Here is a 19592-nt window from a genome sequence, read left to right on the forward strand (position 1 = left end):
ACGGGACCAACGTCTTTTCTTTTAACTGATACCACTACTTTCCCAGGTGTTCAACAAATACATGTATTTATGACATTGCATCTCTTACATCAGAAAAGTGCACTGGGTTGTTTAAATGAATGATGACTGCATCTTTGGTAGTGAAAGTCCCTCACGTCTCTCACTAATTGATAAAATCATCCCTCGATCTTTCTGTCTCCAGGACGGGCAGTAAGCTGGGCATCTCTCCCCTGATGCTGGCAGCGATGAACGGTCACGTCCCTGCGGTCAAGCTGCTGCTGGACATGGGCTCCGACATCAACGCTCAGATCGAGACCAACAGGAACACGGCTCTGACTCTGGCCTGCTTCCAGGGCCGGGCTGAGGTGGTCAGTCTGCTGCTGGACCGCAAGGCCAACGTAGAGCACAGAGCCAAGGTGAGGAGACAGAACCGGTCACGGTCCATATTATAGCAGTATATCAAGTCCAGAGCCAAGTTACATATAGGCTCTGGTGAATCCTAACTAGAGAATTGTCACTCCAACTCCCAGTGCCTGACTAAGTGTTTGAGGGATTGGCCCCATATTGTAAATGTGATGTTGACCTCCCCCTCCCCTGGTAGACTGGTCTGACCCCTCTAATGGAGGCAGCGTCGGGGGGCTATGCTGAGGTGGGCCGGGTGCTGCTGGATAAAGGGGCTGACGTCAACGCCCCTCCTGTCCCCTCGTCCCGAGACACAGCCCTCACCATCGCTGCAGACAAAGGCCACTACAAGTTCTGTGAGCTGCTCATCAACAGGTGGGCATTAAACCAACTTATCAATCATTCTGAATGAATCAAGGTCTTTGTTTGAGTGTTCATTTTGAAGCCAGGAATTTCCCTAAAAGGTAATGTTTTGATTCTCTCGTTCATCTTTTTATCCTGTGTTTATCTCTTGTCCCTGTTTTCCTCCGTTGTCCAGGGGAGCTCACATTGATGTTCGCAACAAGAAGGGGAACACACCTCTGTGGCTGGCGGCCAACGGCGGCCATTTTGACGTGGTTCAGCTGCTGGTGCAGGCCGGGGCCGACGTAGACGCTGCAGACAACCGCAAGATCACACCGCTCATGGCTGCCTTCCGTAAGGTAGGTCGTGTTGCAGGATGGCCCTTCCCCTCTGCAACACCTGGCCCTCTCACAACCTAGTTCCAGTACCAGGTCCTACAGTCTTCCCCATACCTTTACTGCTCCCAGCCTGAAAAAGTATTGGCCTATTTTACAGGTGTCTTCCATTTTCTCTTCCCTTGTCTGTGTTTCTCAGGGTCATGTAAAGGTGGTTCAGTACCTGGTAAAGGAGGTCAATCAGTTCCCCTCAGACATTGAGTGTATGAGATACATCGCCACCATCGCTGACAAGGTAACACCACCACCGGTTTAGAATGGTCTCTCTGAGCCAAGTATGGCAGTGGGTTAGAAAGAGTTTTCCACTAACTCCACGAACTCTCTCCATCCCTCCCTCTCTCCACCCCTCCCTCTCTCTCCACCCCTCCCTCTCTCTCCACCCCTCCCTCTCTCTCCACCCCTCCCTCTCTCTCCACCCCTCCCTCTCTCTCCACCCCTCCCTCTCTCTCCACCCCTCCCTCTCTCTCCACCCCTCCCTCTCTCTCCACCCCTCCCCTCTCTCCATCCCTCCCTCTCTCCATCCCTCCCTCTCTCCACCCCTCCCTCTCTCCCACCTCCTCCCTCTCTCCATCCCTCCCTCTCTCCATCCCTCCCTCTCTCCATCCCTCTCCATCCCCCCTCTCTCCATCCCTCCCCTCTCTCCATCCCTCCCTCTCTCCATCCCCCCTCTCTCCATCCCCCTCTCCATCCCCCCTCTCCATCCCTCTCCCCTCTCTCCATCCCTCCCCCTCTCTCCATCCCTCCCCTCTCTCCATCCCTCCCCTCTCTCCATCCCATCCCTCCCTTTCTCTCCATCCCTCCCCTCTCTCTCCATCCCTCCCTCTCTCTCCATCCCTCCCTCTCTCTCCATCCCTCCCTCTCTCTCCATCCCTCTCTCTCTCTCCATCCCTCCCTCTCTCCATCTCCATCCCATCCCTCTCTCTCTCCATCCCTCCTCTCTCTCTCCATCCCTCCCTCTCTCTCTCTCCATCCCTCCCTCTCTCTCTCTCCATCCCTCCCTCTCTCTCTCTCCATCCCTCCCTCTCTCTCTCTCCATCCCTCCCTCTCTCTCTCTCCATCCCTCCTCCCTCTCTCTCTCCATCCCTCCCTCTCTCTCTCCATCCCTCCCTCTCTCTCTCTCCATCCCTCCCCTCTCTCTCTCCATCCCTCCCTCTCTCTCTCTCTCTCCCTCTCTCATCCCTCCCCCCTCTCTCCATCCCTCCCCTCTCTCTCTCCATCCCTCCCCCTCTCTCTCTCCATCCCTCCCCCTCTCTCTCTCCATCCCTCCCCCTCTCTCTCTCCATCCCTCCCCTCTCTCTCTCCATCCCTCCCCCTCTCTCTCTCCATCCCTCCCCCTCTCTCTCTCCATCCCTCCCCCTCTCTCTCTCCATCCCCCCCTCCCCCTCTCTCTCTCCATCCCTCCCTCTCTCTCTCTCCATCCCTCCTCTCCATCTCTCTCTCCATCCCTCCCCTCTCTCTCTCCATCCCTCCCCTCTCTCTCTCTCCTCCCTCCCTCTCATCTCTCTCTCTCTCCATCCCCCCTCTCTCCATCCCTCTCTCTCCATCTCCTCTCCTCTCTCTCTCTCTCTCCATCCATCTCTCTCTCTCTCTCTCTCCATCCCTCTCTCTCTCTCTCTCTCTCCATCCCTCTCTCTCTCTCCATCCCTCCCCTCTCTCTCTCCATCCCTCCCCCCTCTCCTCCCTCTCTCTCTCTCCATCCCTCTCTCTCTCTCTCTCTCCATCCCCTCTCCTCTCTCTCTCTCTCTCCATCCCTCTCATCTCTCTCTCTCTCTCCATCTCTCTCTCTCTCTCTCTCCATCCCTCTCTCTCTCTCTCTCCATCCCTCTCTCTCTCTCTCTCTCTCTCTCTCCATCCCTCCCTCTCTCTCTCTCTCTCTCTCCATCCCTCCCTCCCTCCCTCTCTCTCTCTCTCCATCCCTCTCTCTCTCTCTCCATCCCTCCCTCTCTCTCTCTCCATCCCTCCCTCTCTCAGGAGTTGTTGAAGAAGTGCCATCAGTGCATGGAGACCATCGTCAAAGCCAAAGACCAGCAGGCTGCTGAAGCCAACAAGAACGCCAGCATTCTCCTCAAGGAGCTCGACCTGGAGAAGTCCAGAGAGGAGAGCAAGAAGCAGGCCCTGGCTGCCAAGAGAGAGAAACGCAAGGAGAAACGCAAGAAGAAGAAGGAGGAGCAGAAGAAAAAGCAGGAGGAGGAGGAGGAGGAGGAGGAGCAGGAGCAGAAGACAAACAAGGAGGAGGGGGAGGAGGACTATGAGATGCAGAAGCAGGATGACTCCGCTGAGGGTAAATTATATCTTGATTTCAATATCTATCCTTTGTTCCCAAAATACTGATTATTAACATTTGTTTGCTGTGGCTAGTTTAACCAAAGTGTAGATTGCAGTCAATCCTTTTCCGTAGACTGTTTTCAAAGTAAGGAAACACATGTCTATGTAATATTGTGGAACTGTCTCTTCAACTCTACATTCATCCCTCCTGCTCTTCAGAAGTGGACCCCCCCATCGACCCCCCCAGTGCGACCACTACCACCACAATCGGTATTCCCGCCACCTCGCCCTCCTTCAGCTCTGTGTTCGGCAAGAGGGCCAGTGTTGCCACGACGACCAGCACCAACCGCAAGAGCAAGAAGAACAAGACCAAGGACTCCTCCCCCAGCGAACCAATCATACGGCAGGACCCACAGGTAACTAACCAATCATACGGCAGGACCCACAGGTAACTAACTAACCAATCATACGGCAGGACCCACAGGTAACTACTAACCAATCATACGGCAGGACCCACAGGTAACTAACTAACCAATCATACTGCAGGACCCACAGGCGGTTGGTTGTATTTAAAGTATAGATTCACATTTAGATTTTGCACACACGCACACACACGCACACACACACACGCAGTACCAGTCAAAAGTTTGGACACTTGCTCATTCAAGGGTTTTGCTTTATTATTACTATTTTCTACATCAAAACTATGAAATGACACACATGGAATCATGTAGTAACCCAAGTGTTAACACCTCAAAATATGTTTGAGATTTTAAGTAACCACCCTTTACCTTGATGACAGCTTTGCATACTCTTGGCATTCTCTCAACCAGCTTTATGAGGTAGTCACCTGGAATGCATTTCAATTAACAGGTGTGCCTTGTTAAAAGTTCATTTGTGGAATTTCTTTCCGTAATGTGTTTGATCCAAACAGTTGTGTTGTGACAAAGTAGTGGGGTATACAGCAGATAGCCCTATTTGGTAAAAGACCAAGTCCATATTATGGAAAGAAGAGCTCAAATAAGCGAAGAGGAACGACAGTCCATTACTTTAAGACATTTTTAATTTTACCTTTATTTAACCAGGCAAGTCAGTTAAGAACACATTCTTATTTTCAATGACGGCCTGGGAACAGTGGGTTAACTGCCTGTTCAGGGGCAGAACGACAGATTTGTACCTTGTCAGCTCGGGGGTTTGAACTCGCAACCTTCTGGTTACTAGTCCAACGCTCTAACCACTAGGCTACGCTGCCGCTGAAGGTCAGTCAATCCGGAAAATGTCAAATTTAAAAGTTTCTTCAAGTGCAGTCGCAAAAAACATCGAGCACTATGATGAAACGGGCTCTCATTGGTAACGCCACAGGAAAGGAAGACCAGAGTTACCTCTGCTGCAGAGGATCAGTTCATTAGTTACCAGCCTCAGAAATTGCAGCCCAAATAAATGCTTCACAGAGTTCAAGTAACAGACACATCTCAACATCAACTGTTCAGAGGAGACTGCGTAGTCGGATTGCTGCAAAGAAATCACTACTTAAGGACACCAATAATAAGAAGAGACTAGTTTGGGCCCAGAAACATGAGCAATGGACATTAGACTGGTGGCAATCTGTGCTTTGGTCTGATGAGTACAAATTTGAGATATTTGGTTTAAACTGCCCTGTCTTTGTGAGACCGCGGTGTGAGTGAAAGGATGATATTTGCATGTGTGGTTCCCACCGTGAAGCATGGAGGAGGAAGGCGTTATGGTGTGGGAGTGCTTTGCTGGTGACACTGTCTGTGATTTATTTAGAATTCAAGGCACACTTAACCAGCATGGCTATCACAGCATTCTGCAGCGATTCGCCATTCCATCTGGTTTTCGATTAGTGGGACTATCATTTATTTTTCAACAAGACAATGACCCAACACACCTCTAGGCTGTGTAAGGGCTATTTGACCAAGAAGGAGAGTGATGGAGTGCTACATCAGATGACCTGGCCTCCAAAATCACCAGACCTCAACCCAATTGAGATGGTTCGGGTTGAGTTGAGTTGGACCGCAGAGTGAAGGAAAAGCAGCCAACAAGTGCTCAGCATATGTGGAAACTCCTTCAAGACTGTTAGAAAAGCATTCCAGATGAAGCTGTTTGAGAGAATGCCAAGTGTGCAAAGCTGTCATCAAGGCAAAGGGTGGCAACTTTGAAGAATTGATGACAGGTGTATAAAATCGAGCACACAGCAATGCAATCTCCATAGACAAACATTGGCAGTAGAATGTCCTTACTGAAGAGCTCTGACTTTCAACGTGACCCCGTCATAGGATGCCAACTTCCCAGTAGGTCAGTTCATCAAATTTCTGCCCTGCTAGAGTTACCCTGGTCAACTTGAAGTGCTGTTATTGTGAAGTGGAAACGTCTAGGAGAAACAATGGCTCAGCGGCAAAGTGGTAGGTCACACAAGCTCACAGAAAGGGATCGCTGAAGCGCATAGAAAGTTTGTCCTCCGTTTCAACACTCACTACCGAATTCCAAACTGTCTTTGGAAGCAACTTCAGCACAATAACTGTTTTGTCTGGGGCTTTATGAAATGGGTTTTCATGGCCGAGCAGCCACACATCAGGCAGCCTGACAGACAAATCTGGGTTTGACGGATGCCAGGAGAACACTACCTGCCCCAATGCATAGTGCCAACTGTATAGTTTGGTGGAGGAAGAATAATGGTCTGGGGCTGTTTTTCATGGTTAAGGCTTAGGTGCCTTGTTCCAGTGAATGGAAATCACTATAGCATACAATGACATTCTAGATTTTGTGCTTCCAACTTTGTGGCAACAGTTTTGGGAAGGCCCTTTCCTGTTTAAGCATGACAATGCCCCTGTGCATGAAGCGAGGTCCATGCAGAAAGGGTTTGTTGAGATCGATATAGAAGAATTTGACAGGCCTGCACAGAGCCCTGACCTCAACACCATCTAACACCCTTGGGATGAATTGGAATGCCGACTGAGCCCGGACTAAAAGCCCAACATCAGTGCCCGACTTCACTAATGCTTTTGCGGCTGAATGGAAGCAAGTCCCAGCAGCAATGTTCCAACATCTAGTGGAATACCAGACAAGTGGAGGTTGTTATAGCAGCAAAGGGGGACCAACTCCATATTCATTTTGGAATAAGATGTTGTGGAATGAGGTGTTAGACGAGCAGGTGTCCACATACTGCTGGTCATGACTGTAAAATAAAATGTAGAAAAATTAAATGATGAGTGCTTCACTCAGTGTTTTTTTTTTTCTTTTTTTTCTGGGAGGCTGTAAATACACATTTCCTTTCACAATTCCACTGTCAAAACAGTCAAAGCAAGTCAATCAAGGTGTCTAATCAGTGATAATTCCATCTCTGTCCAGCAGGTGGTGCTGGCACAACACAAGGCAAACAAGATCCATGGCGACCCGCGGGGCGGGGCTGGGGGTGCAGGGGGCACCAGCGACTCGGACCCCCTGGACAGCACCGACTGTGCCAGTGAGAGTAGCAGCAGTGGGGGCAAGAGCCAGGAGCTCAACTTCCTCCCTGACCTCTCCTCTTCCTCCTCTTCCTCTTCATCCTCTTCGTCCTCGGGCCCCTCTCACAGCCTGCAGCCAGGCCCAGAGAAGAGACACTGTCATCAGCTACACCCAGTCACAGTCTCCATCTCCAAACCTACACAGAAGTGAGTGACCTGCAGTACCTTTGAGTTAGAACTGTAGTTTTCCTAAAGGAGCTGGTCAAGCACCACCAATCACACAGAACTGTAGTTTTCCTAAAGGAGCTGGTCAAGCACCACCAATCACACAGAACTGTAGTTTTCCTAAAGGAGCTGGTCAAGCACCACCAATCACACAGAACTGTAGTTTTCCTAAAGGAGCTGGTCAAGCACCACCAATCACACAACTGTACATTTCTAATACAAGTACGTAGTTAAAAACAGCAACCGTATTAATTGTGAATCTGACCTTTTACCCCTTTCTCTCTTTCTCTCCCCCTCTCTCTCGCCCGCTCCCCCTCTGTCCCTCCCCCTATCAGAGCTCCAGACATGAGTGAGTTGACCCCCAGCAGTTCTGTACCGTCCCAGTTTAAGACCATGTCGCTACCCGTCACATCCTCCAACAGCAAGAGCCTCACCAGCCCCAAGAGGGGACAGAAGAGAGAGGAGGGTTGGAAGGAGGTGGTGAGACGGTGGGTAGACACACATTCCATCCATAAAAGCCATCTGGAAATGCTTCAAGTTAATCTATAGGTCATTTTAGGCCAGTGGTTTCCAACCGTCTTCGGTTACTGTAGCACCAGCTGAATTTTGCTCTGCCTGGAGTACCCCTGAAGTACCCCCTCGTGTATTTTATCAGTAGGCCTTTGGTCTTATGAGTCTTCTAGTCCCCCCTGTGGATAGGCCAGGCACCCCTGGTTGGGAACCACTGTTTTAGACAATGAGTAAATTATCAGGCCTGTGGCTCCGCATGGATTTTGTGCTTTGGCCCGTTTCTAAACCCCATATGAATCTCTCTCTCTCTCTGGGCTGCAGGTCCAAGAAGCTGTCGGTCCCGGCCTCGGTGGTGTCGAGGATCATGGGTAGAGGAGGCTGCAACATCACAGCTATACAGGACGTGACGGGAGCACACATCGATGTGGACAAACAGAAAGACAAGAACGGAGAGAGAATGATCACCATCAGGTAGGGACAGGGAGGGGACCCCTGTGGTGACGGCAGCCCACTATTACACCAGTCAGCAGAGTAGAGATCTGAGCAGGAGGAAAGCAGAGAAAGGGGTAATAGCTATGTGTTGATTTATCCGAGTCAGGGTTTCCCCAAACTGCACAAGGCCGTCGGGGTACCCCGAATAAAAATGTGATTCACTTAAAAAAATAAAAATAAACAGTATGTTTATATTTTCCAACAGGGCTTTACATTTGGGTGATACAGGTAGCCTAGTAAAATAATTAACATCCACTCACATAAACCGTTACTCTCTCGTGGGAAACCTTCACTCTTGCGCAGACATTTAGAAATTAAACACGACCATTTGAAGAATAAGCCACGGAAGCGTCTTATATGGTGAGCTACCGAGTGGCTAAGACAGGCAAGCCCCATACTACTGTGGAGGACTGGCTAAGACAGGCAAGCCCCATACTACTCTGGAGGACTAGCTAAGACAGGCAAGCCCCATACTACTGTGGAGGACTTAATTCTTCCTGCTGTCGTGGATAATGCTGGGGGAAAAGGACAAAAAAAATGATAGACAATGCCTTCATCAAACAGCACTGTTTCACAACACATCAGTGACATGGCAGATGTTTTGAAACAAGTGCTGGTTCGCATACAAGCCAGTAAATTCTATGCGTTACAGCTGGATGAGTCAACAGAAGTGGCGGGCCTGGCACAGCTCCTGGTATATGTCCATTATGTTTGAGGGGTCAATTAACGAAGACATCCTCTTCTGCAAACCACTGGAAACCAGGACAACATGAGAGGATATTTTTAAAGTACTGGACAGCTTTGTGACATCAAATGGACTTTGGTGGTCAAGATGTGTTGGTATCTGTACTGATGGTGCAAAAGCCATGACAGGGAGACATAGTGGAGTGGTAACGCGCGTGCAAGCAGTTGCTCCCGACACCACTTGGGTACACTGCAGCATCCACCGAGAGGCTCTTACTGCCAAAGGACTGCCTGACAGCTTGGACACTACAGTGAAAATGGTTTACTTTGTTAAATCAAGACCCCTGAACTCTCGTGTATTTTTTGCATTATGCAATGATATGGGCAGCGACCATGTAACGCTTTTACAACATACAGAAGTGCGCTGGTTATCAAGGGGCAAAGTATTGGCAGGTTTTTTTTTTTTATTGAGAGACGAGCTTAAAGTTTTCTTTACTAACCATCATTTTCACTTGTCTGACTGCTTTGCATGAAGGAGAGTTTCTCACACGACTGACCTGTCTGGGTGATGTCTTTTCTCACCTGAATGATCTGAATCTAGGATTACAGGGACTCTCCAACTGTATTCAATGTGTGGGACAAAATTGAGGCTATGGTTAAGAAGTTGGAGATCTTCTCTGTCTGTAACAAGGACAACACACAGGTCTTTCCATCATTGTATGATTTGTTTGTGTGCAAATTAACTCAAGCTTATAGACAAAGTCAAATGTGATATAGCGAAGCACCTGAGAGAGTTGGGTGAGCAATTACACAGGTACTTTCCCAAAACAGATGACACAAACAACTGGATTCATTATCCCTTTCATGCCCTGCCTCCAGTCCACTTACCGATATCTGAACAAGGAAGCCTCATCGATATTGCAACAAGTGGTTTTGTGAAAATTGAATTTAATCAGAAGCCACTGCCAGATTTCCGGAATAGGGCTGTGCTCAGAGTATCCTGCCTTGGCAAATCACAAAGACACTGATGGCCTTTGCAACCACGTACCTATGTGAGAGTGGATTCTCGGCCCTCACTAGCATGAAAACTAAATACAGACACAGACTGTGTGTGGAAAATGATTTAAAGACAAGACTCTCCAATACAACACAACTGTGCAGAGTTATGTGCATCCTTTCAAGCACACACATCATTAACCTGTGGTGAGTTATTCACAATTTTTAATGAACAAATAAGGTTTTATATGTAAGATGGTTAAATAAAGAGCAATATTATTGATTATTATTATTTGTGCCCTGGTCCTAAAGAGCTCTTTGTCACTTCCCACGAGCTGGGTTATGATGACAACTTACACTCATTGTTATGTTTAATAAATGTATCGAATAGTGTGTGTGTGTGGCAGGCTTACAATGATGGCACAAAACAACATTTTGAGAGTGCGCTGACCCTGGTGCCAGAGGGGGTACAGCTGACCCTCGTGCCAGAGGGGGTACTCAGCTGGAGGTTGAATGTTTGAATGGGTACAGGACTATAAAAAGTTTGGGAACCACTGATCTGAGTGATTCTACGTATTTAAAGGGAATGAAGTGGAGTGTCTAATCCTCCTGCCGTATCTCCAGGAGATCAGTGAAGAGTTGAGATACTGTGATTGGTTGGAACCATGTCCGTGGAATGTTTTCATTGTTGTGTGGCCCCTGACCCCTGTGTTGTGATGGTTCATTCCAGAGGTGGCACAGAGTCAACACGCCACGCAGTCCAGCTGATCAACTCTCTGATCCAGGACCCAGCCAAGGAACTAGAGGACCTGATCCCCAGAAACCACATCAGGGCCCCGGGCTCCAAGACCACCTCAGCCCCATTCCCCACCCCCACTGGAGCTAGCCTTAACCTCACCATTGGTGCAAAGGCCCTGGGCTCCCTGGTCACGTCCTCTGGGGTCTCCTTCCAGTCCTCATCCTCTCAGACAGGGGGTAAGATGGGTAAGGGTCTGTCTGGGGTGAGGCAGCCCTTCCCTGTGTCTCTCCCCCTGGCCTATGCCCATCCCCAGCTGGCCCTCCTGGCAGCCCAGACCATGCATCAGATCAGGCTCCCCAGGCTGCCCATGGCCCAGTTTGGTGGGACCTTCTCCCCTGCCGCCAGCACCTGGGGCCCGTTCCCGGTGCGGCCGCTGAGTCCCGGTAGCGCCAACAGCTCCCCCAAACACAACGGTGGTAGTAGTGGTAACAACCAGACCAGATCCAACTTGTCTAGTCATAATGATCACAATAACACATCATCCACGAGCTCCTCTGTCTCCAGTCCTAGTGCCTCGAACAGTCAGACCGCTACGACTACAGGGTCACCCCACACCCCTAACCACCCTCATGGGGCCCAGGCCCATCCCAGTGCCCCCACCCCTTCCTCAGTCAGGAAACAGCTGTTCACCTCTGACCCCAAGCACACAGGGATCAACTCTGTCTCCATGGTTACTGCCACCACTGTCAGTAGTAGTCACTCAGTGAGAGGTACAGTGTCTCCCGCCCACCAACACACGGGCTTAATGGCTACGTACGCCCCTAACACTCCTCATCCCCAGGTCGCACCCATCTCTCAGCCCCCCAAGTCACCTCCCAGCGCCCCCACTGCTACCCCAGGCAAGGAGAAGCTGACCCCCTCCCTCTCTCAGGAGGGCCAGCACGTCTCAGTCAACAATGTGGTTAGTTCAGGTGGTTTCACCGCCCCTGCCATGGCTGCCCCCTCCAAACCTGAGCCCCGCCAGCAGCAGCACCAACCCCCTCCTCCCCTAACCTCCACCACCTCATCAGACCCCTCTCCACCTCTCCAGTCCAGCTCCCACCTCCCCCATCCTCCTCCGCCCCCTCACACAAACACCCCAACAGCACCGTACCCCACTTCTCGGCTCCCGCTCCCCGCATCTCACACCGCATGCAGCCCCCGACAGGGCCCTACTACCAACACCCCAACCAGCAGCAGCAACAACAACAACCGTTCCTACCCCACAACACACAGCAACAACATGAGCACCCCAAACAGAAGCTGCCCCATTCCCCCTCCATGCCCCCTCAGCCCCAGTCCTCCATGGGTCTGATGAACGGCTCTCCGATGCAGCAGCAGGTCCATGGTGGAGCCAAGCCCCAGCAGATGCCCCCTAACTTCGGCCCTGCAGCCCTCTTCAACCATTTCAGCAGCATGTTCGACAACAACAACCAGGTGGGTGCCACTATTTTTATTATCCACAGAAAAACATTTTATTACAATAGAGCAGGACTCTCCAACCCTGTTCCTGGAGAGATACCATCCAGTAGGTTTTAACTCCAACCCTGTTCCTGGAGAGATGCCAACCCTGTTCCTGGAGAGATACCATCCAGTAGGTTTTAACTCCAACCCTGTTCCTGGAGAGATACCATCCAGTAGGTTTTAACTCCAACCCTGTTCCTGGAGTGATGCCATCCAGTAGGTTTTAACTCCAACCCTGTTCCTGGAGTGATGCCATCCAGTAGGTTTTAACTCCAACCCTGTTCCTGGAGTGATGCCATCCAGTAGGTTTTAACTCTAACCCTATTCCTGGAGAGATGCCATCCAGTAGGTTTTAACTCCAACCCTGTTCCTGGAGAGATGCCAACCCTGTTCCTGGAGAGATGCCAACCCTGTTCCTGGAGAGATGCCAACCCTGTTCCTGGAGAGAACCCTGTTCCTGGAGAGATACCATCCAGTAGGTTTTAAGAGTTAGGAGTTGAAACCTACAGAAGGGTATCTCTCCAGGAACAGGGCTGGAGAGCCCTGCCAAAGAGTAACAGCATGTTTAAAGGTTGTGACTTAAACAGCAGTGCCTGTGCCCCAGTTTGCTCATTAACCACTTCTCTCTATTAGGTGGGTAACAACCAGGTGTGGGGTGCGTGCCACCTCCCTGCCCGCTCCCCTCCTGAGCAGCAGTATTCTGCCCCTCCCGCCTACATGGGCCAGATGGATGGCATGATGGCCCCTCCTCCAGACAGCTCCAAGGCCCCTGGGTACCGCTCTGCCTCACAGAGGATGGTCAACAGTCCTATTGGTAAAAGGGCCATTTTAGATGTATTTATTTTACTGTGTTTGAACTTTTTAGTTTTTTATTTAACCAGGTAAAACCCATTGAGGTTAAAAACCTATTTTACGAGGGCGACCTGGCAAGAAGGCAAAACAGGGAAATAGCAGTGCCCATAAAATAGTACAGAAAAATACAGTATACACACAAAAGACAGTGTCACAGTCGAATACTGCTGCTACAGAACAATTGAATATTAGAAGCAACTGCAGTTGTCACAGTGTTGTCGAATCAGAGTCTTAAAAACAGACAAGGACACTAACTCCCCAACCTTCTGAAGCATGTTCCAGGATGAGGGGGCATTATGGGGATAATATTGTTTCTCCATCTCAGTTCTAGCCTTAGGAACAGACAAGGACAGCAGCGACTGTGAACGAAGACTATATTGAGTGACTGATCTGGTCAGTAAGGAACAGAGATGCAAAGGGAGTTGTCCATCAATGCTTTGCACATACAAGTGTATCCGTGCTTTAGCCTCCTGGTGGAGAGAGGGGTCTATTGCAACATAGCATACAGATCACAGTGATGGGTCAGTAATCTAGCATTAGTAATAGATCTTAAAGCACCATGATACACTGTCTAGAGTTTAAGGTACTTGCTGAGGTCTGCATGTAGACAATATCACCATAATCCAGCACTGATTTAAAATAAATAAAAAATGTTAAGTGCTTTGAACAACATCCTTTCAGTCTAACATTGAAAAGCAATATTTTGTTCCTGAAATTTGAAACCCAATTTCAACTTCAGTTTCTTGGTCAACCTTACGCCCCAAACTCTCTCCCTGTCTTATAGCTCTAAGTCTGACCAGCTATGCTACCAGTACAGTTGAAGTCAGAAGTTTACATACACCTTAGCCACATACATTTAAACTCTGTTCTTCACAATTCCTGACATTTAATCAGAGTAAAAACTCAATGTCTTAGGTCAGTTAGGATCACCACTTTATTTTAGAATGTGAAATGTCAGAATAATAGTAGAGCGACTGATTTTAGTTCAGCTTTTATTTCATCACATTCCCAGTGGGTCAAAAGTTTACATGCACTCAATTAGTATTTGGTAGCATTGCCTTTAAATAGTTTAACTTGGGTCAAATGTTTCGGGTAGCCTTCCACAAGCTTCTCACAATAAGTTGGGTGAATTTTGGCCCATTCCTCCTGACAGAGCTGGTGTAACTGAGTCAGGTTTGTAGGCCTCCTTGTTTGCACACGCCTTTTCAGTTCTGCCCACACATTTTCTATAGGATTGAGGCCACTCCAATACCGTGACTTTGTTGTCCTTAAGCCATTTTGCCACAACTTTGGAAGTATGCTTGGGGTCATTGTCCATTTGGAAGACCCATTTGCAACCAAGCTTTAACTTTCTGACTGTCTTGAGATGTTGCTTCAATATATCAACATAATTTTCCTACCTCATGATGCCATCTATTGTGTGAGGTGCACCAGTCCCCCCTGCAGTAAAGCACTCCCATAACATGATGCTGCCACCCCTGTGCTTCACGGTTTGGATGGTGTTCTTCGGCTTGCAGGCCTCCCCATTTTTCCTCCAAACATAATGATGGTCATTATTGTCAAACAGTTATATTTTTGTTTCATCAGACCAGAGGACATTTCTCCAAATAGTGTGATCTTTGTCCCCATGTGCAGTTGCAAACCTTAGACTAGCTTTTTTATGGCTGTTTTGGAGCAGTGGCTTCTTCCTTGCTGAGCGGCCTTTCAGGTTACGTCGATATAGGACTCATTTTAATGTGGATATTGATATTTTTGTACCTGTTTCCTCCAGCATCTTCACAAGGTCCTTTGCTCTTGTTCTGGGATTGATTTGCACTTTTCGCAAAAGTACACTAATCTCTAGGAGACAGGAACGCGTCTCCTTCCTGAGCGGTATGACGGATGCGTGATCCCATGGTGTTTATACTTGCGTACTATTGTTTGTACAGATGAATGTGGTGTGGTATCTTCAGGCATTTGAAAATTGCTCCCAATGATGAATCAGACCTGTGGAGGTCTATAACTTTTTTTTCTGAAGTCTTGGCTGATTTCTTTGGATTTTCCCATGATGTCAAGCAAAGAGGCACTGAGTTTGAAGGTAGGCCTTGAAATACATCCACAGGCACACCTCCCAATTGACTCAAATAATGTCAATTAGCCTATCAGAAGCTTCTAAAGCCATGACTTCCTATTCTGGAATTTTCCAAAGCTGTTTAAAGGCACATTCAACTTAGTGTATGTGAACTTCTGACCCACTGGAATTGTGATACACTGAATTATAAGTCAAATAATCTATCTAAACAATTGTTGGAAAAATTACTTGTCATACACAAAGTAGATGTCCTAACCGACTTGCCAATACTATAGTTTGTTCACAAGAAAATTTATGGAGTGGTTGAAAAACGAGTTTTATTGACTCCAACCTAAGTGTATGTAACTTCCAACTCTAACTCTCTCTATGCTACCAGTATGTCTGGTAGTCCAGTCTACCTGCAGTCTATAGGCCTCTAACTCTCTCTCCTTTCTCCGTATGTAGCTTTGACCAGCTATGCTACCAGTATGTCTGGTAGTCCAGTCTATCTACACGGGCCAGCAGCTGTGGGCACCCCCTCCTTCAGCAGACAGCACTTCTCCCCTCACCCCTGGAGCGCTGCCACATCAGGTACTGACACAGATGTGTGAAAATGAACCTAAAATGGCCATGAAGCTTATTTTCCAGGAATTCAACACACAGAACATAAATGATTTAACTAATACAATTTAAGAGATTTTTGCTTAACTGTGTTTTAGACTCAAAACCACTAACCTTTAACCACTCATCTTCCCAGGCGAGTCCCAGGCGGTGCCCCCTCCCACGGTGTCATCGTCTGGCTCCGTGGCCCCCCCTCCCCACCAGGCCAAGCAGGGCAGCAGCCAGCAGGACAGGAAGGTGCCTCCTCCCATCGGGACAGAGAGGCTGGCAAGGATCAGACAGACCACCGTCAACCCTCCTCTCCTCCAGACCTCCTACACCGCTCCTGTAGGACAGGGAGGCATATGGTCCTTCGGAGTCGGCAGCGCCTCGGGTGAATAGTCACACACATACAACCTCTAACCCACGCTGGTCTCTCCATCCCCAATGTCTTACTGCCCTGATATACAGCTGATGGCTATACACACACCCCTTTGCGCTCACCCCCCATTTCTGTCTCTCACCTCCCGTCTCCCTCGCACACACCCCGTATCACTCTGTGTGTCTTACCTCCCGACTCCCTCACACACACCCCGTATCACTCTGTGTGTCTTACCTCCCGTCTCCCTCACCTCTAGAAGCCATGTCAGGTTGGTCTCAGCCACTGATGGGCAGTCACGTGATCCACCCTGGGCTGCAGGCGGACCACACTTTCTCCCAGTACCAGCCCATGGAGCAGGACGACACCGGCATCTCTAACCCCGCTAACTACCACCAGCAACACATTAACCACCCCAACAACTACATGGACTTCCCCAAGGTAACACACACATGAAAGGATCATATCATCATAATATACTGTAGTTAGTGGACTGGTTGTCTCCAGGGTAGGACCATGTTAATATACTGTAGTTACTGGACTGGTTGTCTCCAGGGTAGGACCATGTTAATATACTCTAGTTAGTGGACTGGTTGTCTCCAGGGTAGGACCATGTTAATGTACTGTAGTTAGTAAACCTGGTTGTCTCCAGGGTAGGACCATGTTAATATACTGTAGTTAGTGAACCTGGTTGTCTCCAGGGTAGGACCATGTTAATATACTGTAGTTAGTGAACCTGGTTGTCTCCAGGGTAGGATCATGTTAATATACTGTAGTTGGTGAACCTGGTTGTCTCCAGGGTAGGGTCATGTTAATATACTGTAGTTAGTGGACTGGTTGTCTCCAGGGTAGGACCATGTTAATATACTGTAGTTAGTAAACCTGGTTGTCTCCAGGGTAGGATCATGTTAATATACTGTAGTTAGTGATCTGGTTGTCTCCAGGGTAGGGTCATGTTAATATACTGTAGTTAGTGGACTGGTTGTCTCCAGGGTAGGACCATGTTAATATACTGTAGTTAGTGGACTGGTTGTCTCCAGGGTAGGATCATGTTAATATACTATAGTTAGTGGACTGGTTGTCTCCAGGGTAGGACCATGTTAATATACTGTAGTTAGTGAACTGGTTGTCTCCAGGGTAGGATCATGTTAATATACTGTAGTTAGTGATCTGGTTGTCTCCAGGGTAGGGTCATGTTAATATACTGTAGTTAGTGGACTGGTTGTTAGTGTTAATGTACTGTAGTTAGTAAACCTGGTTGTCTCCAGGGTAGGACCATGTTAATATACTGTAGTTAGTGAACCTGGTTGTCTCCAGGGTAGGACCATGTTAATATACTGTAGTTAGTGAACCTGGTTGTCTCCAGGGTAGGAGGGTAGGAACCTGGTTGTCTCATGTTAATATACTGTAGTTAGTGGACTGGTTGTCTCCAGGGTACTGTAGTTAGTAAACCTGGTTGTTAATATACTGTAGTTAGTGAACTGGTTGTCTCCAGGGTAGGGTCATGTTAATATACTGTAGTTAGTGGACTGGTTGTCTCCAGGGTAGGACCATGTTAATGTACTGTAGTTAGTGAACTGGTTGTCTCCAGGGTAGGACCATGTTAATGTACTGTAGTTAGTAAACTGGTTGTCTCCAGGGTAGGACCATGTTAATATACTGTAGTTAGTGGACTGGTTGTCTCCAGGGTAGGACCATGTTAATATACTGTAGTTAGTGAACTGGTTGTCTCCAGGGTAGGGTCATGTTAATATACTGTAGTTAGTGAACTGGTTGTCTCCAGGGTAGGGTCATGTTAATATACTGTAGTTAGTGGACTGGTTGTCTCCAGGGTAGGACCATGTTAATGTACTGTAGTTAGTAAACTGGTTGTCTCCAGGGTAGGATCATGTTAATATACTGTAGTTAGTGAACCTGGTTGTCTCCAGGGTAGGATCATGTTAATATACTGTAGTTAGTAAACCTGGTTGTGATGTGTATTAATAACCTTGTTGTCATCAAACACCAGGGTATGGCCATGTCGATGTATGGAGGGACCATGCTGCCCCCCAACCCCCCTATGGGAGAGGGTCCAGGGGGGGCGATGTTCAACGGGCTGCACGCTGCCGACCCTGCATGGAGCCCCATCATCAAGGTGGTCCCCAACAACGCAGACAACACCGACCCACAGCAGGTGAGACTTTATCCACACACACACACACACACACACACACACACACACACACACACACACACACACACACACACACACACACACACACACACACACATACAGTTCTTTGCTAATCAAATTTCCTCTTCTCGTTCAGGTGTGGCCTGGGACCTGGCCTCCTCATGTGCACCTGAACCACGTCAACTAGCCGGCCGGCATTGACAGCAATCAAACACACATCCACATCACACACCACAAACATGAATTTAATTTCCAACTGACAACAAAACCCTGATGAGACAACAAAAACGAACAGACTTGTGTAACATGTTAACTTTAGTAGAGACTGAGAGCAAAGCAGAGTTTGAAGAATTGGAGAGAAATTATCTTGACACCTTTCTTTAATGTGCCTAACTCAAAATAAGAAATATACTACAATTTGAGCGAGGGCTGTTATGGTGGGGTCGGGAGGGAAAATTCTGGGCCCTAATTCAAGTACTGTTGATGTCTGATGAACAACCAAATTGATGGTGACAGCCTGTCCAACAGGCTCCATGCTCTGTGTAGCATAGATGTAGGACTTTGACCCACGTGCAGAGTTGTCGATCTCCTCAGGGGGAGACCTGACGAAGGTGATGACGACGGAGCTAATGATACTCAACCAACAACTAGAGGATGATGATTACCTAAAGAGAGGCAGAGAGAGGGAAAGAAATCAGAATACCTTTTAGTGGTAAATACATGTATAATTGTTTACATACTAAAAAAGGGTTAAATTGAGAGTACATTTCACGTCGTATAGTGGCTCTACTTTACGTAGCCTGTATTAATGTGAAATATTTACCTTAATATTCAATAAACATATTGATATGTACTTGTGGCGGTGTACCTTTTTGTTTATGTAGGTAGGGCTTTGTTTTCATTTCACCAAAATGAATAGCATGTTTGACAAGTGGCAACAATGTATTTATATATTGTCATCTTAGAGAATAACATCTGCACACAACTCATGGCTCCGATGCGATACATTTCATAAATATTAACAGCTAATCAAGTTCGTAATCAAGTGGGAAGGTGGTATTTACCACATACAGTGGGTCAAAAAAGTATTTAGTCAGCCACCAATTGTGCAAGTTCTCCCACTTGAAAATTACAGGCCTCATCTTTTTATCATAGGTACACTTCAACTATGACAAACAAATGAGAGAGAAAAAAAATCCAGAAAATCACATTGTAGGATTATTAATGAATTTATTTGCAAATTATGGTGGAAAATAAGTATTTGGTCCCCTACAAACAAGCAAAATTTCTGGCTCTCACAGACCTGTAACTTCTTCTTTAAGAGGCTCCTCTGTCGTCCACTCGTTACCTGTATTAATGGAACTTGTTATCAGTATAAAAGACACCTGTCCACAACCTTAAACAGTCACACTCCAAACTCCACTATGGCCAAGACCAAAGAGCTGTCAAAGGACACCAGAAACAAAATTGTAGACTTGCACCAGGCTGGGAAGACTGAATCTGCAATAGGTAAGCAACTTG

At 47.9% G+C, this 19592-nt stretch overlaps 1 protein-coding gene across 1 annotated transcript in view; it reads left to right on the plus strand.

The window, feature by feature from the left end:
* Nucleotides 1-18924, plus strand: part of LOC124011238 (ankyrin repeat and KH domain-containing protein 1-like) — a 63618-nt gene extending 44694 nt beyond the window's left edge. Inside the window, 17 exon segments of the mRNA XM_046324396.1 lie at nt 203-416; nt 602-777; nt 941-1103; nt 1279-1374; nt 3111-3420; nt 3624-3820; nt 6777-7075; nt 7429-7581; nt 7925-8074; nt 10506-11650; nt 11653-11990; nt 12651-12831; nt 15385-15510; nt 15677-15913; nt 16158-16339; nt 17907-18071; nt 18208-18924. Of these exon segments, the coding sequence (XP_046180352.1) occupies nt 203-416; nt 602-777; nt 941-1103; nt 1279-1374; nt 3111-3420; nt 3624-3820; nt 6777-7075; nt 7429-7581; nt 7925-8074; nt 10506-11650; nt 11653-11990; nt 12651-12831; nt 15385-15510; nt 15677-15913; nt 16158-16339; nt 17907-18071; nt 18208-18258 (4183 nt within the window). The 3' untranslated portion in view covers nt 18259-18924.
* Nucleotides 18925-19592: the final 668 nt, after the last annotated feature.

This window comes from Oncorhynchus gorbuscha, linkage group LG23 (genome assembly GCF_021184085.1).
Source record: "Oncorhynchus gorbuscha isolate QuinsamMale2020 ecotype Even-year linkage group LG23, OgorEven_v1.0, whole genome shotgun sequence".
Lineage (NCBI taxonomy): Eukaryota > Metazoa > Chordata > Actinopteri > Salmoniformes > Salmonidae > Oncorhynchus > Oncorhynchus gorbuscha.